This window comes from Lathyrus oleraceus, chromosome 6 (assembly GCF_024323335.1).
Source record: "Lathyrus oleraceus cultivar Zhongwan6 chromosome 6, CAAS_Psat_ZW6_1.0, whole genome shotgun sequence".
Taxonomy (NCBI): Eukaryota; Viridiplantae; Streptophyta; class Magnoliopsida; order Fabales; family Fabaceae; genus Lathyrus; species Lathyrus oleraceus.
The window spans coordinates 328,685,455-328,707,227 of record NC_066584.1 but is presented as its reverse complement, the minus strand read 5'-3'; the positions used below and the strand labels follow the sequence as shown (position 1 = coordinate 328,707,227).

The following is a 21,773-nucleotide window of genomic DNA, read 5'->3' as shown; positions in this document are numbered from 1 at the left end:
ACTAAAGATTTTGGGCTGTTCTACAAGAAAGGTAAAAAGTTGGAATTATTCGGGTTTTCGGATAGTGATTATGCAGGAGATCAAGATGATAGAAGAAGCAAATCTGGCTATGCTTTCTTGTTGGGGACAGGGGTTGTTTCATGGTCTTCTAAGAAGCAACAAATTGTCACTCTATCATCCACAGAAGCTGAATTCATTGCTACAACAGCTTGTGCTTGTCAAGCTATTTGGTTGAGACAGATTCTTGAAGAGCTACGGTCAAAACAAGTTGAAGCTACCACAATTTTTTGTGACAACAACTCAACAATCAAACTTTCCAAGAATCCTGTACTACATGGTAGAAGTAAACACATTGATGTGAAATATTATTTTCTAAGAGATCTTAGCAATGATGGAACAATTAAATTGATTTATTGTAAGAGTGAAAATCAGGTTGCAGACATTTTGACCAAGCCCCTAAAGCCTGCTGCATTTTTCAAGCTTCGAAGTATGCTAGGAGTTTGTTCGGTAATGGAGACAAAATAAAGAAAGAAGTTGTTGCATTGTGCTTGTTTCTAAACTGATAGTATCTGCACATATCAGTTTAAGGGATGGTGTTAAGATTTATTTATTTATTTGTTTTAGAATTGTCTCTGTTTAAAACTAATGGCAGTTGCTAAAACCTGGTCTTTAGGAATTGTGTGTTAGTTGGTTAGTGGATAGCTAGTTTTTAGGAAAACTGGAAACAGCGGTTACACTTTGTAATGCCTACAAAAGGGATCTATTCTTATGAATAAAATTATCCAGTATTTTGTTTCTCTTATATCAGCCCCACCCTCATTTTTTGCAGGTCGACTCAAGAATATAGGCTCACACCATCAACTATGTCACCTCTAATTATAACTAAAAATACACAGGGTTGTATTTTAATATATTTGAACATATTGAAAGACAAACCAATTAATTTTCAAAAAATAAATAAATTATTAATTGGAATCTTTTGGGGAATAAGTTGGTGAGGCCCAAGACATTTGTACTGGCCTGGCCCGGCCCATATGTTCTTCTTAAGCCCAGACCATGACTAATTAACAAGAAAAGAAAATCAACACTGTGTTCCGGTAACGTTAAACCCTTCTTGCAGTTGTCAGTTCATCTTTGCTAGAAATGAATTCAATAGCAGCAAGACTCGCCAAGCATCTGCGACTCTCTTCTTACGGTATCTCTCTTCGTTTTCCATTTCTGCATATAACATGTCAATAAAAACTTCAATGTCTCACTATTTCTGCAATGAATTCCTCATAATGACAGCACATTCATTTCTAGGTTTCATTGGAGCATTTTGTCAAACACTTGTTAGGAATTATTATATTTTACCTTATTCCATATGTGTGAGATCAAATGTTTGCTTTTTCTGAATTCATCAGCTGCTGTGCCGAGAAGCGCGGAGATGTGGTACTCAACTTTGACATCTGAAACTGATGTTCATCAGCCTTCAGCAAACAAGGAAGAATTAGATGATGAGTTTGATGATTTTCTTGGTGGTAGACCGGAGTTACAGCTGCAAGGTGTTGATCCTAGAAGAGGTTGGGGATTTCGGGGTGTGCACAAGGTACTGCGTGTTGTTACTCTGAACTTTATTTTTTTTGTTCTACACACCTCTGTCATGGAATTTTGTTTAAATTCGGTTTAGATTGACGTCTCAAAAAACACTCAGCTAGGAGTTCTAAAAACAATAGCTTAATGATTAAGTTGAAATTAGCTTCTACATCTTTGTTTTTGAGGAAACCCTCTTATTTAACTTCTTTATAAAAACCTACAAGTTTATATAACGACTTTAGTTTCTTTATAAGTGTCTAACCATATACTTATGCATCTTGACGAGCTTCCGTGTACTAGAAGCTAATCCAAATTCCAAAACCTGTCTTGTTTTATGTTGAGATAGATTTTAATTTGATGTGCTTGATTCATTGAATCATGTTTTGTCTACTATGATTAGGTAGAGGTTTTTTCAGTGTAAGGTTTTTAATTTAATAGGGTTGCTTTTTATCCATCCAACAAGAAATGCTTCGGGTAACATTCCCATTATCAGAACCAGAGTAACTTGTGAGTTTGAATAAATAGTATTGATTCTAGACAGTGTTTGTACTAAAGCTATATTTGCTTGTTGAACCCGACAAATAATTTGACCAACACCATAGTGATTTGGAGCAGGCAATTATTTGTGGAAAAGTTGGCCAAACCCCTGTACAGAAGATATTGAGGAATGGGAAGAACGTAACCATCTTTACAGTTGGGACAGGGGGGATGTATGACCAAAGAATTATAGGATCAAAGGATTTGCCAAAACCTGCTCAGTGGCATCGCATTGCCGTGCATAATGACGTACTAGGAGCTTATGCGGTACAACAACTTTTTAAAAAGTAAGTGTACATATAAAAGAGATATTTGATTTTGTTGTAAATATAAAATTATTCAAGACTGACACTTGAAGCTTTAATGCAGTTCTTCAGTGTATGTTGAGGGTGAAATTGAGACTAGAGTTTACAATGATAGTATTAATGGTGAAGTTAAAAGCATTCCAGAGATATGCGTTCGCCGTGATGGTACAGTGATTTATATGCATTTTTTCTTATTCTTTATTAAGATTTCTGTGAAAGATAGAATTTAAATTTCTTATTATGATCGTTTTTGTTTCACTCTTCTCATTTCAAACTGATACTTTGTTGTTGCTCATGTTGATCATATTGTGTTAATGCTCTCTACGCCGTCTCTTCAGGGAAACTCCGCCTAATCAAAAGTGGAGAGAGCGTTGATAAAATTTCCTTAGACGAATTGCGTAAGTTCTTTCAACTATTGTTGCAAACAGTAACACGTTTTAATAGTCTTTTCCAGACACTTTACTTTGTGAGTTGCGACTGAATTTTTGGAGTTCTGTTGGACTTGTCATTGACTAGAATTTCGACTGACTAATAAATTCATGCTGTCAGGAGAGGGATTGTTTTAGAAGAAATCTGCCCATTTAATGGAGAAATGGAAGCATCTACAATTGTAAGAATTGGAGGAATAGAAACATCTGCATCTGTAATAAAAACATATTTGTCGTGAATAGCAGCATTTGTAATGAACACCATGATGATTACTTTATTTAAATTGTTTTTTCCCTCATATATATCCCTTTAGCTTTCTGAATGTGTCTCCCACATTTTACTTTCTTATGAGAGGTGCTAGGTGTAAAAGAGTATATTTTTGGTGTCGATTGCAAGTTAGTTACTATTAGAATATGAAGTGTTTTTGGTATCGTCCTTAAAGATGTAGTGACTACAATTTCAATTTCAATTTCGGGTTCTGTTTACATCAGATGAAATAGTGAAATGAAATACATGAAAGTGACATCAATATGTGTTTTGTTTTTAATTATTTAAAATATCAATAGATGAAATAAACTTTTATTGAGTGGATTATATTCTAATAAATCAGATGCTTGTATTTTATTTATCAATTTCATAGGTATAAGGGAAATGAGATGCATAGTACTACTTGTTGTTTTCATGTTTAAAATAATTTGAAAAGATGATTCTGTCACCAAAGAGATTTGGCTGAGTCATACTAAATAATTGAGAAATTTTCTTGAAATGGACTAATCACAAGTTTGAGGTTATGCGATTATTTAAAAGACAAAGTCTAACCTGTCAAATATTAAAATAATACAATATATAATATATCTGTAAACACAATTTATTCAAAAATTAGTGGGTGGTCCGGGGATGCATCTTCGAACGTTTTTGTTTCATATCCTCGAGCCAGAACATTTCTTATTCCCCTTTTTCATTTTCTAAAAAGTTATAAAAAATTTTTGAGCTCTCACATCCATTCAAGTTCTCATCCATTCATTCGAGCTTCTACCATTGAATCTATTTCTCCTCCTTTCCAGCATCTCATACATTCAAACTTATCCTTCTCATCCATTTGATTTGGTAAGTTTTTCAAAATTCTTTTTTTTTATGTTTTGTTTTGTAGTTAGTTTTTTTATGCTACATTAGTTGTTTAAGGTGCATTAGATACTAGTAGAAACGAAATATGTAGCATATAAGGACATGCATTGAAATTTGTTTTGAGGGTTATGGCATTAATGGCGTTTCTGCCATGACTGAGAATTGCAACTTTGTCTAGGGATGCATCTCCGAATTTTATCAGTGCTATTTTTATAGATGCATCTTTGGATTTGAATTAGACTAAAATTTGGTTGATTTTGTGAAATTTTTGCGTTTTCCCCGACATGTTTTTTATGTTTGTTTGCAATGCAAGTGCAATGGTTGAAAATAACCTTGGAAGAACTAAGCTTGATTGTGTGTCCTAAACCGCATAGGTGCCATGTGAGAGGGTTGCAACGAAGACTATGAGGCCATGAGTCAATGATAACTCGTTTGATGGTTCCTCTTAAGTTGATGATAATTGCGTGCCCCAAATCACATGTTTGGTATACCTGTACTTGAAGTTAGGGAGAGTTGTCTTTAGAAGACAAAGCAAATGACAAGGAGTTGTACGCTGTTTACGGTAATTTACTGTTATTAATATTTTCATAACTTATTTGTTACACTTATTATTAATATTGTATCTGAACCATTTTCAGAGAACGATCATCTCCCGCTCCCCTCACATCAGCGAGTTGGAAGTTGTGTCTATCTACACTGAGGATTGACCACGTGTTACCGCACTTCTTCCGTACATGGGGAATAATATGGTCGAGTAATTCAAAATGCATATTGACCGTCATATAACATATGACGTTTGCTTTTGCCCATACATAGGTCACGCGAGACGCGTCTTCTGGACGTTATTTATTAATACTCAGGATGCGTTAATTTGACTATTTGTATATTATTCCAAGACCTTCATACGAGTCCCCTCCTCCCACCATCCGCCGCAAAGATCTCGATGCAATACTTTATGGTTTAGAGAGTTATCTGACATCAGAGGAGTATCACATGGTACTAACTCTTATACAGTGGGCATATAGGCCCTATACAGACGACTATATGACATGGTTATACAGAGTGTCACACCCTATCATGACACAAGATGCTTCTAGAAGACCACCTAGGTCAACTATTCAAGAGGTACTTGAGGCTATGGATGACCACATAGAGGACATGTGGAGGTTTATCGACGTGTTATGGAGATGGATAGAGGAAGCATATAGGCATGACACTTTGAGGATGGAAATCCTCAATTGGACCTTGTGGAGAGCATGATTATCGAGTTACATAATGTCGTGCAATACATGCAGAGGAGAAGGCAAATGGTTAGACATGTCTAGTAATTTATGTTTGGATGTATTATTATTTTGTATTTTCAGACAAATGTTATGTATGGTCTTGACTTTTTGAATTTATTTTAATTAATATATCAATTTTTAATTTCATTTTACTTTAATATAACTCGAGTTTACTTTAATGTAGCTTGACCTAAAAAAATTACAATGGGGAGACAATGGTGCTGGTCTGAAATGATTTAAGGGGTTTCCAGAGATGCATCTCTGAAACATCCCATACGTAATTAACACGTTTTTAATACCTTTTAAAATACTTTAGAGAATATTTCAGAGATACATATCCAGGAACATCCAAATAATATATACGAAGATGCATCTTCGGACCATATTTTGTTCAAAATGGAATAGATCTCAGAAAAGCAAAATCTGGTGCGATTTTGGATGCGTCCGAAGATGCATCTCCAGGCGAAAGAAGGAAATTTTTGGATTTTCATAGGTGTGGGATTCACCCCTAAGGGTGGAAAGAGCATTCCCTTTATTTTTTAGTTAAGTTAGCCCATGAAGTAGCTCTTGGCATGTTCATACACATATGTTCAAAATGACCCAATTTCCACAATTGAAACAGATGAATTATGACCCAAAATAATTTCTCTAAGGCAGTGATTATTGCTTTGGAGATTGGACATTTAAAAGTTATCATACTTGTTGTATTTAATGGTGAAATTTTTATTCATATTGAGGTTCTTATACTTGTGAGATTTGCCTAATCGCTTGAGAACAACATTTATGAATTTTTTTTATTGTTTAGAACAAACATTTCTTATTTCTGATCATGTTTAAGAGATTCATCTTTTATACGGAGACAGAGTAACCAAACTTTTTAGAAAAAACTCTTTCATCTTGTGTTTTAAAATATCTTTGAAATCCTTCCGAGATGATGATAGATATCAATCATAATAGCTATTTGATTCTTTTCCATATAAAACCATAGTTTATGTTTCATTTGCTTTCTTCAGGATTTTATGAGATTGGATCTCCACAGTTTTTTCACCAATTATATAGTATCTATAATAGAAGTAGATCAATGCCTCTGGAAAATTCCAAACTGCCACTGCCTTATTGACTGTCATGTGTTTGTTTGAGGGCTTTTGATGTCCAATTTTATCTTTTCCCAACTTTGTTCAGATTTTGGTTTTAATGAAACCATTATTTGGGTGGAAATTTCAAATTATCCCATGACTTTTCCTTACATAAATGTCCTTTTGGGGGGACTTCTATGTCCAATTTCATCATTCCTGTCACACCCCAAATTTTACCACTAGATTTCATAATCATTTTCATCATAGACATCATTCATGCACAGCTAACCTCAAGATCAAGATATGCCTGGTTTGTTTCATATGTGAATTAGGGTTTTCCTCAAAGAGCTCAAAGGATTGATCAGTCAAAGTTTTGGATTGATCATCAATAAATCAAGTTCTCATACACTCAAGATATCTCTCTCCATCAACAAATAAGGGTATTGTGGCCTAATCACAAGTGCATCAAGCTTCACTTTCATCTGGTTCACTAATTAGGGTTTCTCAACAACATTCAATTTCATCTGAGAATTTTGATCAAGACATGATCTTATTAGATACCCAAAAGTGCTTATTTGAGCTATCAAATATGGGCATCTTTCACTCCGTTTCCTTGCTAAAGTGTTCGAAACCACCTTTGTTTTTGATGAATTGCAATACAATGATAAACGATCTTGGTACCTTTGATTTGTGTGTTATTGTGCAGGAATTAGGCATGAAATAATAGAAAATGAAGCCACAAGAAAGTTGGCAAAGGGACCAAAGAAAGGATGCATTCATCAGCTTGCTCGCTAGGCGAGGGCTGTGGCGAAGGGCTCGCTAGGCGAGCGCCCAACGAGAATCCAGCGAAAAGCTCCAGTATTTTACAGTGGCAAACATCAACAATCTCGCTAGGCGAGCTGCCAGCGAAGTGTGTAGCAAACACGTCCAGACTTGGTGAAAAGCGCAGCCAGCACTAACTCGCTAGGCGAGCCATTAGCGAGCATTCCAGTAGCAAAACCTCTCAAGCTCGCTGGAGCGAAGGTTGAAGCGTGGGCTTCGCCTAGCGAACATGCCAGTCTGACAAAGGTTATTTCTCTGGGCGCAGGTGCCTAGGCGAGCCATTCTGCTCGCCTAGCGAGCATGACAGCTCAGTAGCAGCTCTATAAGTAGCAAGGGCTACTTTTTGGAGCCATACTTTTTACACCTTCATACTTTTGTACTTTTTAGATATTTTCCAGCATTGCTCTAGAGATCTTTTGTGACCTAGAAATCATTTCTCTTCATCTCTTAACAATCTTTCACAAAAAGAAGGTGGATTCCCATCCAATCTCGATCATTCGACTCGGATGTTGATCAACCTTTTTCCGAAACTTGTCGACCAAGCTACCATGAAAATGAGTAGCTAAGTTCTTCATTTTGTCAAGGTTAGATGTAGATGATCATTAGCTTTGTGTGTAAATGGGATGATCTTCATTTGTAAACTCTTTAATGGTGAATATATGGTGAAAACTTTGTTTTATTGAAAACTCTTTGTGTTGGTTTATGATCGAGAGATGTTTACCAACTCTTTACCTAGGTTTTCATCCAATCTTGTTTGTTAGCTAGAGATAGTAATGAATGATTTTGTTCACCATAAGGTTAAACCAAAAAGTTGTCATTTTGATAGATTGTGTTAGAGATAAACAATGGATCAAAATGGGGAAACTCACAATGTGTGTTAGAGATAAACACATTGGGAGGACTTTGTGAAATAGTTTCTCATCTAAAGGAGTTTATAAGTTTTGTTGATCGAACATATACATGCAAAGTGATTGTCGAACCCTAACTTTGGCAATATTTCTCAAATATTAAAACCAAATCTTTTACCGCATTTTCTTACACTTTTATGCAAGATACCGTGACTAAAACCAAAAATCATTGTTACCTTAAGCTAAGAGTTAAAACAACTGTCGAAAGGCGGTGATATCTCACAATCCCTGTGGAGACGATAACAAAAACCCGACACTTAAAATTACAATCAACAGATCTCAAGCCTTGAGACATCACTCAACATACTAAATTACATCTTAGGGCCCATCCATGATGTTCATTTGGCTCAAGAGTTTGAATTCATTGAAGATCAAGAAATTCAAATTCATTTGATACACAATCAATGCACTACAAAGTCAAACCTTTGACTTTTGAGATTTATGATCAAATATGAACTTCTCAAGTTAAATTTCACGAGTATATGCTTAATTGATGAATTTGATCAAGAAAAATCAAGATAAATGAGGTTACTTGCAAAAAGGGCAATCTTAAAACATTGAAAATCTCACTAAGTATCCAAATTTCATGTTCAAGTGCATTACTTTCTCAAGCCATAACTTCCAATCCGAGCAGCCATTTTCTTTACTTCAAAGCTCAAATGAAATCTATTGTTCCATACTTCAACTTTGTACTAGAGGGTTGATTCCCTAAAAGTGCAAGGATTTTGAGTTATGAGGCTATAAAGTTGGTGTCTCAAGTTGAAACACTTAAAAAAATTTCAAGTCAGCTTTGATCCCTAAAAAGTGATAAACTTTACAACCATTTTTCATCATGATCCACTTTGATTCAGAACAAACTCAAAACATAAAAGTTGTAGAGCATGTCTGGGGATTTTTAAAAAGTACAAGTACATTTTTTCCCATGCATGAGCTATGAGTTTCAAACTTGAATTTCAAGTCATGTTCATGATGAATTTTTGGAGGAAAAACATTTCAAATGTGAAAATCTCTTGATTGTAGGTCCTCTTGTGTATAAATCTCTCCATAATCAGATGTTTATATGAATCCTAAGTGCATTACACAAGAAATTTAGGTTTTGCCCATTGCATTATACCATTTATGGGTGAATTTGCAAAATGTCACATTACTACTTTGATAAAGCAAGCTTTATGTCAACAACTCACTCTTTCACCCTTGAAACTTGTCCCTAAAGATCACAAACAATTTTAAGAGATCAGAAGCAACCTTGTAGAGGCTAGGGAAATATGAAAAACTCCTTGAAACTCAACTATTCATGCAAACTTCTCATTCATTCTCAACCAAAACCATAACTTCACAACTTTTGTTTCTAATCAGTTCCAATCCTCACTCTTTTCCTATAAATAGAGGGATCCCTTAAGCCTCAAAACACACAACAATAACCCCTCAACACTTCATCAAACTCCCATTCCATTAGAATTTGCAAAAACACACTATTTTTGCAAGTTCTCTAACTAAACTTATTCTCCATGTGTATCTTCCAAACAAACACCACAAATCATCTCTAGACATAATTTAGAGCTTATTTAATCACTTGAACAAGTTCTGTAGCCTCTATTTTATCATTCACCATTTCACTTTTTTCATTTTTCAAGAACATTTGTGTGATATAATACAAGTTATTTCTGCCCATTCTCATTATTCAAACACCATTCTCAAGGATCAACAAGGCTGGTAGAATCTCTCTCTTATCTCTGTAGTAGCTAAGAAGAAGCATTGGACTTTCTCCAATAGGTAAGTTCACTTACACTTGAAAACTCTTGTGTATGCATCATTCTTGAATATTTATTGAAGTAAAAATGTAGTGCATAGTGTGTTTGTTGTGTGTTTGCTACTGTATGCATTATACCATGTTCATGCATTGAGATTTTATTGTTTGGAAATTAAAAGTGCAGTTCTGGTTTTTGCCTTGGCACGCTTTGTACATTGAGTTTTAGGATGAGATAATGATATCGTTAGATTCCTTGTGAAAAATAGAGTAATTTAGGTTCTTACTGTAGCGGGGTATTCGTTACCATTAGAGATATTGACTAAATCCAAGGTAAATCATACAAGTCGAGTCGCCACCGCACTTCTATTTATCCAAAGGAATGGTTAGAAAGCGAACAAAAACCTAAAAGTTTTAACAAAAAAACTAGTAAAAGAGAAACAGAGATCTGGGTAAGGGGGTTGGTTATGCAATGGGAAGGTGTTAGGCACCCAAAACATCCTAGGTACTCCTAGGGAGCCCTTTTCATACTTGTTGCAAGGTTGTTGTCTTTTGAAAATTTATTTGTGCAAACATGATTGAAGAGATGAGAAGAGAATATACAAGTTTATTTACATTTTTTTGTGTTTGGATGGATAAACCCATTGCCTACGTACCATCTTAAAAAAAGATTAGGATCAAAACCTCGTAGTTCGGGGTTAAAATCTCAAAACATGTTGGTGAATTGATTGGTCCAAAAGCCTTAAGGTCTTTTGTTATCAAAGGGAGAAAACTCAACCTAAAAACCACAAATCCACCATGTGAGGATAACTTCAACATGCTAGTGAGGGGTTAACCCTATAATAAGCATGGAAGACTCATTGTCCATCACTAAGGATATAAGTGAGCATTACATCTACCACAAAGATAACTCAAACCTAATAACTAAAGGTTATGAAAAAGTTTGGATTAGAAGGTGGCCATTGAAACCACAAAAACACATTTGAATGGGTTATATTTACCAATTAGAAGTATATACAAAACGGTCAAAGTGGACTTAAAGATTCAATTCAAAATAAGTGTTATGAAAAGAAAGTTTGAAAAAAATCAAAAGCATAAGGCTTAGGTTTCTAATGTTGAAAAAAATTGTTAAATGTTTGCACAAAAGTTTTGGCTTGGGTTAGAGTGGAGGGAAGAAGAAGAATGGCTAAAGTCCTAAGTAAAGCAAAAGATGAGGGATAAAGAAACAAAACCACAATGGAGTTCCTCTCTTGAGATCATATTGATGATCCAAGTAGCTCCCATCCTTTGGAATAATCAATCACACAAAGCATAAACTCAAGCAATCAATCAGAGTGAATTTGGAAAAAGCTCCTCAGTGCCTCTTGGATTTCTCTCTCTTGGAAGCTCATGGTAATGGTTCCCAATTAAGCTCAAGTGGGAACTCCTAGCACAAAGAAAACACACATCAAAAGGTTCTATAATACAATCAAAGAATGGACAAGAGGGAGTTTAGAATATGGTCCTTTCAATGTTCATCTTCAAGCTTAAGCATTCTAAAGGCCCAATGCCTAGTTGCTCTTTGACTTTTTATAGCACTCTAAAGGTCCAATGCCTAGTTGCTCTTTGACTCCAAATTTGCATAGGGAAAGTCCTAAAGTCTAAGTCCATTTGTCCAATTCTTTGCATTTGGTTCACAACAATCAAAACAAAACACAAGCACAATAGTATATACACAATTATGTGCTCAAGTGAGCAAAAGGCAAATGGCATTAACATAAACATGTGCTCAAGTGAGCAAAGGGAAAAGCAAATGGATAATATGTGCAAGAATAGTAAATTGCATAAAAGTAAAGTGCAAAAAGTAAATGTTAATGGTTAATGGTTAGTGTTAGTAGTTAGTGTGCCATAAGGAAAATTTTAGCGCTATGTTAAGCAATCGTAATTAGACTTATGTAGAAGTCACAACTATCTGAGGCCGGTCAATAATAATGTAGGCAACAACACAAGTTAGAAGTCTTGATTAGTGAACCAAGTTCCAACAACTTGCCATGCCAAAAGAAGAAAAGAGAATTGATCTTGTATTGGTTTAAGCCTTTTGCATGATTTAGAAAACAACCTATCCTTAATGCAAAGCCATTCACTTGATCAATTAATCAAGATGAATTAGATTTGAATCAAGGAAGATTAAGTCTCCCTAATCAATGCTAACTTATCAACCTTCAACTCATTGATCAAAAAGAAAGAAGAAGAAGAAGAAGAAGGAAGAAGGGGATGAAGAATGGATAAGGAAATGGAAAGATCAAAATGCATAAGATGTACCAATCCATATGTATTGACCAAATGACATTGAAAGTCAAAGTCAAACAATAAGAAATCAGAAATGCGATGGAGATTGGAGATCAAACCATAAGCATAATATTTTTGGCATTTTTAATACTAAAATAAACTTGAATTAAAAATAAAAGAAAGGTCAAACTTCAAAATTACTTCAAATCAACCTTGAAAGGTCCAAGTAATTTATCCCAAGTTCAACAAGGTCAAACAAAGTTTGACAAAAAATTTCAGCATTTTTAAAAGTCAGAAACTATTTTTAATCAATTAAAAATGAATAAAAATAACCTAATTGAACTAAAATCTCAAATAAATCTCAAATCAATTAAAAAATTGATGAGAATATTTTTCATAGATCCATCAACATTCAAATAGGTTAGGAAAATATTTTTGTATTTTTTGGATATCAAAAACTATTTAAAGTGGATTAAAAATAACCATCAAATGATAAAATAAAAAATATTAAAAATCAATATCAGAAACTAGAATATTTTTGGAGAAGAATGCAATTGGTCCCATATTTTTTGGATTTAAAATGAAGAAGATATTGATTTTTGAAAATTATTGGAATAAAAGAAATTAAATCAGAAAATTGGAAATTCAAAAAAACCAGGAGCGCTAGATCTGAGCTCATTAATTGAGCTGGCAGATCATGCGCTCCAGATGCGCGCTTCCACCATAGACCAGAGTCAATGCGCTACACAATGAATTAAAATGAGTCATAACAAGCGAGGGCCAGGATTAAATCTGGAAAACTCAATCCAATGATCCACATTCAAACTGGCAATGGGACGGCCACCGGAGCCACCTTCTTCTTCGGTGAGCTTGTGTTTTCCGGCCAAAATTACAGACAACCAAATCTTAACCAAAATACACGATCTATACATCTTTGGAAAGCTGGGATGATGTACATCATCCATGTGCCACTCAATTCCACTCTAGATCTCTATATTGAAAGAAATCAGAGGTGGAAGTTCTGTGGTGTTCATCATGAACTTGTTAGATTTTGAAATTTGAATGCACAACAATGATGCCTCTATGGAGAGGACTTCAGCCAACATAATATCCAATCAAATAGATCAATACATAATGAGTTTCGAAGAAAAAACCAGTTGCATAACAACCTTGATTTCTGGAAACTTGAGCTTGATTCCTTACTTTCTTTGCCAAAACAGAAGATCAATGAGCTGAAGGATGAAGGTTTAGAAGCTTTAGATCCAAGGATTCAACCAGATGTAGTTGAACTTTGGATTTGAAAAATTTGAAGAAAAATTGAAATAGCTTCTTTGGTGAGGTTGGGGAATAACTTCAGCAGGGTTTCAGGCGCCTTTAGGTTGGTTTTCAAGTGAAGCAAGCAAGTGTATTTATAGCAAGAGTTGATGCAATGCATGATCAAACTCGTGTGTATGTGAATTGGGTCCTCCATGCATGGGCCTGTACAGGCGCATGTGAGGCCCAAAACTTGGTGCAAATGCAAGCTGAAATGAATGTGAGATGGTTTGGACGTGTAGCTTGGAGTGAATTAGCTTGTGTGATGAATTTCAACATGTTATGCATAATCATGCCTAAAACTTCTCCTCTTCGAAAATGCCATTTGCCAAATCCAAACATGATCATGTGAGTAATGGTTGGAAAGGTTTTGATGCAAGGAGAAATTGTTATGTTGGGAAAAAATCCATTTGGAGTGTGGAAATTTGTGAAATTGGAGTTTAAAGTGCAAGGTGCAAAACATGGAAGAGCAAAGTTTCTAAATTTGGCCAATGTTCAAGCCCTTCTGTTTTTATGATGCAAGCCTCAAATGAAAAAACCTCCAACATAAAAGTTGTAGATATTTTCAAGAAAATCAAAATGGACTTAAATTATGCATCATTTGGATTTTTGATGAAGAAGTTATGGGCATTTGAAGTTGGACTTTTTTGCCTTTCAATGCATTTGGCCCAAAAGAACCTATAATGTCTTGCATTATCACATGTATTTACTTTGAGATTTTGAAATTTTTTCCAACATAAAATTTGAAGTAGACATCTTAAAATCTCCAATGAATTTGATCCCACCTCAAAATAATAAAAAATGAATGAGTTATGTCCTTGGGAAGTTGACCCAAAATTAGGGTTTTAGTCAAAATAACCTATAATGTATTGGAATGGATGATGACCTTACAAGTTTCAAATCAATTTTGGATGAACATGAAAGTTATTCATGTTGTCCTTAAGAACATTTTTTCTTTTGGAACCATCTCCATTTGAACAACACATGAAAAGTTAGGTCTCAGTGCATTTCAGAATAGTCAGATGAATTGACTGATCAACTTCTCAAGTCCATGACTCATATCTTGATGAATTGATGATTGAGGATACTCAAATAAGTTCAAATATGCATGAAATGATGAATTAAAGAACTTCCCTTGATTGTATTTGACCATGGGCTGAGGTTGCTTCAAGAGCAAGGCAATGTGGTGCACAGATGAATTAGGGTTTCTTTGGGGAACAAACCTCAAACCCTTTGACTTGCTTTGATCAAAATGATGAATTGAGATGCTAGGGAGCCATATTTGATGGATTAGAGCTTTGGGAACCATTTCCATGCTTGCCTTCATCTCCTTTTGACCTTATTATTGCACAAAGGATCTCCTTAAAGCTCTTGACCTAGTGATTGCTTAAGCTACAAACAAAAGATGTTAGTGACATATTTTTGTGCTTTTGGTTAGTAAACAAAATAGGAAAAGCAATGATATACCATTCAAGCATGCTTGGTGATCTCAAACCACTCACAAGAAAACCCACCCAAAGGTAAAGGGAACCAAGATGCTTAATGATCCTTGAGGCAATGCAAATGCAATGTTATGATACCATGAGGGATCTTAGGGACAAAATTGGGGTCTTACACTTACGGTTTTTAATTTCATGGAAAATTGAGAGAGTTATGGTTGTTGAAAGTTTTAAGAAAAAAATAAAAAGAAACATGCAAGAACACAAGGAAGAAGAAGATGAGTTGGTGCCATTTTCCAATTTCTTGAACCTTTCTATTATGTATATTAGTGTTTACATTTTATTTATTGGATGTATCACCACCTCAGTGGTTATAGTGTGTGTGTTAAGGCTTTGTGTGTGCAAGAGGTATGGGGTTTGAATCTTGTTGGGCCCCAAACCCATTTTTATTCATTATTTTTTTTTCCTATTTATTTTTGTTATTTTTCATAACTTCAAATGCTCATAACTTGATGATCCCCAAGACTTTTTGACCCACTCTTTTTTCTATGTGTTCATAATTTTGTTTATTTTATGATGGTAGAAAGAAATTCCAGAATTGATTTATTTTTCACATACTTATACTTGTCTAAAGTTGGTATCTTTTTAGGATTGTTTTAGGGTTTCAAATGACCTTCTTTGATTGATACTTTATGTTTTCTTGATCACCATGACTTGTATGAATATTATGCATCATATATGAACTTTGTTTGATGTTTTTAATATGTTACTCTTGGTTTTGAACTAATTTTGACTTACTTTAATGTATGTTTACATGTTTATGTGCTTTGAACTTTTGTTAATATGCCATGAACTTTTGTGTGCTTATTTTGCCATTGATCCATGATTCACATGTCATTATTTCATGTCTTGTTGAACCTTTGTGTGCATGTGTTTCCTTGTGCTTGTCTTTGTTTATGTGTTTACAAATGCTTTAAACTTGTAATAACATGTCTTTGTATGACTTGTATGCTTACATGTTCAAACTTTTTTTATGATGTTGAACCTTTGTTTGTGATCATATTGAACCTTAACATGCATGTCTTTAATACCTTAAATTTTTTTCATGATTAAGTTGATGTTATGCCCAAACCATGTCTTACTTCATGCATACACATGTTCATTCATACTTATTATGACATCCATATACATGTTTATGTTTTGTTATGTCATTCATTTTTGTTTCTTCATGATGATATATCCATGTCATTCATATTCATGTTAACTTTATACATCTTTGATTGATGTTATTGTATATTTATTCATGTTCACATGTTGTACATATGTGTTTACATACCATGCTTGATATTGTTATGATCATACTTCCATATATTTGTTGATGTCATGCTTGAACAACTTCTTCATTTGATTATCTTTGTGGATGTCATGTTTGAACACCTTCTTCATCCTTGTTTGTCATTGTTGATGTCATGCTTTAACATCTTCTTTACCATTTGTTTATCTTTATTGATGTCATGCTTGAACATCTTCTTTATCATGTGCTTATATTTGTTGATGTCATGCTTGAACAACTTCTTCATTTACTTATCTTTGTGGATGTCATGTTTGAACATCTTCTTCATCCTTGTTTGTCATTGTTGATGTCATGCTTGAACATCTTCTTTACAATTTGTTTATTTTTGTTGATGCGATGCTTGAACATCTTCTTGATCATGTGCTTATATTTGTTGATGTCATGTATGAACGTATTCTTCATTTGCTTATCTTTGTGGATGTAATGTTTGAACATCTTCTTCCTCCTTGTTTGTCCTTGTTGATATCATGCTTGAACATCTTATTTACCATTTGTTTATCTTTGTTGATGTCATGCTTGAACATCTTCTTTACCATGTGCTTATATTTGTTGATGTCATGCTTGAACATCTTCTTCATCTTGCTTATCTTTTTGCCTAAATCCAAGGGAAAGACCTCTTTAGTGACTTAATGTCATAGGTAGTTTAGCAATCCCTAGTATCCCTTTGACCTTGTTAGAGTCATTCTCACTTTTAACTTAAATTTAAGTAAGAGTTTTTAACTCTTGTAAGTATGTTTGTTATGAACACTTACTTCCCCCCTTTGGAACTTTGACCACTACCAAGTTTTCTTTCACCCTTAGTTAGGTGAACTACGGTTGCTCTGATTCCATCCTTATAAGGATACGTAGGCACATGACCGCGATGTTTTGGCGAGCAAACTTAATAAAACCTTTAGGTCCTTCCCAACAAAACATTTCCAAATAATAGCAAACAAATAATAACATAACACATATACTTTCAAAAGGTTCATATAGGATACTATAGATACTGAGGATGTTAATACCTTCCCTTAGTATAACCACCCCCCGAACTTTAGATCTTTTCGCATTGTTTTTAAATTGCACAATTAGGGTTTTATTCAATCTTTTCCCCTTCCCTTGGATAAATTAAAGTTCGGTGGTTAACATTTAATGTTTTGTGATTCAAGTTAATACAATAGCCTGATATCTGATTCTCACCGCGACAATTCCTTAACAACTTTTCCTTACTGTTTTCTTCTAAAGATGTTGTGTTTTCACTTTTTTTATTTCTCTTCAATTTACAAATCAAACCTATCTAATCAATCATACAACTTTTCTATCAACAATCTCTCAAAATTTTGCTTTGAGATGCATACATCCATCACTAATGTATCACCATTTTATGGATTTTTTACTGCCTTACCCTATTTTTGAAATTTTATTCCCAATATACCCTACTAGAAATTAAATTTTCAACATGCCCTATTTTGCAGTATCCTCTCACCCAATGGATGAACGAGTTGTTGAAGAAGTTTTATGCCAGTATGGACTCGGCCATTGGTTGACCGAGTTAATGAAGGAACACATTTTTATTTTTTATTTTCTATTTAAATACATTTTTAGTATTATTAATAAATGCTTTTATAATAATTTTATTATTTAAATAATATAAATTATAGTTTTTTTCTAATAATTTTTTTGTAAATTAAATTTTGTTTTAATAATAAAATTATAATTATATTAATTAAGCATATAAATAATTGTAAGAAATAATAAATATTTTATTGATGTACATGGAAAAAATACATTTTATTTGTTATAGTGACCGCCTGTTACACATCTTGTGCCTACTTTTTTACGTTTTCCCTTGCCTAAGTCTTCAGTTCTTTGTCTTGGGGGAGATGAAGATGAGTCGGAAGACAGATCTTGATGTTGATCTTGATGTTGCTGTGATGTATTGGGACGTATTTCCATACCGTCGAAATCTTGAATGGAAAAAGAAGGGATATCCAGTAGATGCTCATTCGTGAGATCAAAGTCGGATAGTGAATGTGTTGGTTATGTGAAGGTGTTGGGTTGGGTGTGTTGGATTGAAGGATAGTAGACATCATCAAGGTTGAATGTAGAAGTGGGTTGTGTGAATATAGTGTTAAATGTTTGGGGTTGAGATTGGGGGTTTGAGTTATCAAAGTTTGGTTGAGAAATTGGAGTGTATTGTATGGGAGGGCGTATGTTGGTTTATTATTGATACTGTTGGTTGTAAAAGTAGTTTGTTTGAGGGAATAGAGTGTGGGTATTTTGGTGTTGGGATGAGGTGGCATAAAAGATGTGTTGTTGTGTGGTCTGGGTGTGATGGTATGTTTGCTGGGCGGATGAAGATGGTTGGGCCCCTAATTGGGATGTGTACGTCGGTGGAATGTCATGATGTAGGGGTGAGGTAGTTTGTTGGGTTGAAGAAGAGACACGTTGACAGGGATCGTTCAAAATTTGTGTCTGAGCAACGTGCATAAAAGGAATTGTTAAAAACCAATTCATATATTCTCTACCAGGCTTAGACTCACCAAGTACTGAGTTCCCTTATAATACCAAATGCCTTCTCTTTTTCCATTATTTGACCTCTCCTTTGTTCAAATCTTGCCAATGCGTATCCCAAGCTTGGACCATAGTCATATTAAGGTGTTCCCTTAGACATCTTGGCTGAGACAGTATGTGTTGTTCAAATCCAAATTGGAGTTTGACCCTCTCCGTATGATGCTGTCGTACCCCAATTTTGTTCGGGCATATTTAAATTATCATAGAATCGATTTCATTTTTATTATAGCATCATATGCATAACATGACATACATCTGCATCATGAATAATGCCTGAAATGTCAGTCGGAACGAATCTATTTGAGAATACAGAAAAATCAGTTGAATCGTCAAAATTTGAGAAAAGACTGTATTTTTAATGAGTATGTGTGGTCCTGACAATTTTAGCATGACCGATTCATTTTTTGATTAAATTTGTACTCGATTTTTATTTTTTTAATTGGTCAAATATTCAAATTTTAGTTAGTTGTAAGTATTAGCTATTTAATTAAGTTTTGATTAGTTTTTTTATATATTAGTTTATTCAATTAAATATTAGTTAGATTTTCTAAAATATTAGTTAATTTTTTTTTAAATAGGTAGAATTTATTTTAATTAAATGTCAATTAGTTTTTTTTTATGTTTTTATGAGATTGCTAAAATAAATAATTATGAATATATATTTTTAGACATTGGATTCTCTTTAAGAAAAATAAAAATGATAATAATTGAAAATTTGTTGGATAGTTGGGACAGCTGTAACAGATTCTCTCTTGACTCCACTTTCTCCCCACTCAGTAACCACTCTCAGCTCACACAAATCGCTCTGCAAAAATTCACCACACTCCACTCACTCCCACTATCTCTCCACTACCAACAAACATTCAGCAGAAAAAAACAAAAAAACCCTTCCAACTCTCTCACTCACTCTCTGCGAAAATCTTCCTCACAATCACTCTCTTTAAAAGACTCACTCTCCCTCTCTCAGAGAGATCGATCACACTCTCACCCTCAAAAAACCCTAGCCGCAATTGTCTTCTCCTTCACCGTCAAAACCCCGTCTCCTCTCACAAAACCCACGCACAACCCTCAAAAATCCCTTCGCTTTCCGCCGGTAACCCCCAATCGCCCTTTCCTCTTCATCTCCAAGCCACCGTCACCCTTCAAAGACCACACGCGACCTTCACCCTCCACCGCTCACGATTCCGACCCACACTCTGAATCGCCGCCGCCATCCATCACCACTTCACGCCGCTTCTGCTACAAACCACCCACAGCCACCACGCTTCAATAACCGGCAAAATTCATACCCACCTTCAAACCGCCGAAACCCCTTTCGTTTCACCATCAATCTTCTTCTCCACCTTACCGCCGCAAACCCTTCATCGTTCATCTTCATCTTCCTCAACAACCGTAATATACCCATCCACCACCAGCTCAACCATCATGGAAACGTGAATCTCAAAACCCCTCGCCTTTGTTCGTACTGGATCTGTTCCGTCATCACCGAGGATTTCCTTTCGGCTCCATTTCCGCATACCAGAGACGCTTACGACAACATGAATGGCTCGGTCGTTATCATGTAGTGGCAATCCCAATTTGCAACAATAATGTCAACGCAAAGCGAATCGCCGTAATCGGTTCTATTCCGTTTAAGCAGTAGCCGGTACATCAGCAGCATCGGTTCGTCATTGGGGTAATATCTCGGTTCCAATTTTTGTATTTTACTTTGTATAAAGTCTTTGTCGGTACAATTCCTGATTTGGGATGTGTAATCAATTTGAAGTTTGTAGTTTGCAGTTTGTTTTGTGTTGTGACTGTTTTTCCTTCTAGCTTGGGTAGATAGATTGGAAATCATATAAACAAGTTGAATTAAGGTGTTGATTGATTGACTTCATTTTTATGTTACATCCTGTTATGAGTTTTTCGATTCAGTCCTGTTATGAGATTTCAAGTCCGTCCTGTTATGAGTTTTCGAGTCCAAATCATTTGTTGCTTGTTGCTTCAGTGTATGTCTTAAAACTTTGTTTGGTTTTTACATTGTTCTATTTTTGAAAAAATATTAAGTAAAATTTGTTCTTAAGTGGATTGATTAATGCATCTCTGGGATATATCAGTAGTTTTTTGTTTTTAAGTTATTGCTATTCTGCTTTGTTTCGATGGTGATCAAGTTAGAAGGGTAATTGTTGTAGAGATGGATTTTGATCACATAGCTTTTCTTCTGTTTCTGGTCATATAAGCAACCTATGTGTAAAACTGTGTGCTATTGGTGATAACGGTTAAGATCTTCAATCTGATTTTGAGCTGTAGCAAATGATTTCATCATTCTGTCATGTTGTTTCTTAAACGGTTTTTGAGTTTAAAAGTAGTTTCTACAGGATAAATCTTAAAGCTTATTCCCATTTCTTTTGGCTGTCCTAATTTTGTGATTATTACTATGATTCCTGGGATAGCCTTTAAAATGTTTTGGGGGTGGAAGCATTACATAAGCAACCCGACCTTTGTCCTAACCGAGCTTGTTCATATATTAAAACCAAGATTTTGTTTTCACTTTATTTTGAGAAAAAATCCTTTGGTATTTGCTTATATAAAAGTCTTTCTGTTATTTCTCTGAGAATGGTTTAGTTTCAATCCTATCATATGACCATGTTACTAAGTTATTGGGGCGTTATTATGGTGTACATAAATGTTAGCCCAATCCTGTGCATCACTACTAATTTCTGATAACCTGAAAGCATAAAAATAATAATTTATGTTTGAATTTGAAATCCAGTTTTAAATCCGTGAATCCAACAATTTCATGTCATCTATGCCGCCGAATTTCGATAGATCAAAAGAATATTTTCACCGTGTTTGAGTTTCACTAATCCTTGTTATCTCGCATAAGCCGGTTCGAGCACATCACTTTAAATTAAATAAATCCACATTGTCAATCATTTTTATTTGTTTTCTTAAAAGTTAAGTAATTGGACTTTTTAATTCATTTCAAATTAATTAGATTAACCAAATTTTAATGAGTTAATAATTGAAGGATTTTCTCATCAAACCATTTTTTTTTC

The 21,773-nt window shown here is 34.6% G+C and overlaps 1 protein-coding gene across 1 annotated transcript; it reads left to right on the top strand.

The window, feature by feature from the left end:
* Positions 1–1,026: 1,026 nt before the first annotated feature.
* LOC127096849 (single-stranded DNA-binding protein, mitochondrial) lies at positions 1,027–3,144 on the top strand. Its single transcript, XM_051035388.1, has 6 exons — positions 1,027–1,195; positions 1,404–1,588; positions 2,191–2,399; positions 2,482–2,582; positions 2,756–2,815; positions 2,967–3,144. Exons 1-6 carry the CDS (start codon positions 1,144–1,146, stop codon positions 2,981–2,983), a joined length of 624 nt encoding a protein of 207 aa, XP_050891345.1. The 5' UTR covers positions 1,027–1,143; the 3' UTR covers positions 2,984–3,144.
* The last annotated feature ends 18,629 nt before the right edge of the window (positions 3,145–21,773 follow it).

Excerpts from the sequence above, each read along its gene's own strand:
- LOC127096849 (XM_051035388.1), top strand. The coding sequence starts at position 1,144 with ATGAATTCAATAGCAGCAAGACTCGCCAAGCATCTGCGACTCTCTTCT. Across the intron at positions 1,196-1,403 it reads TCTGCGACTCTCTTCTTACG|CTGCTGTGCCGAGAAGCGCG; the intron begins GTATCTCTCTTC and ends TGAATTCATCAG. Across the intron at positions 2,400-2,481 it reads GTACAACAACTTTTTAAAAA|TTCTTCAGTGTATGTTGAGG; the intron begins GTAAGTGTACAT and ends GCTTTAATGCAG.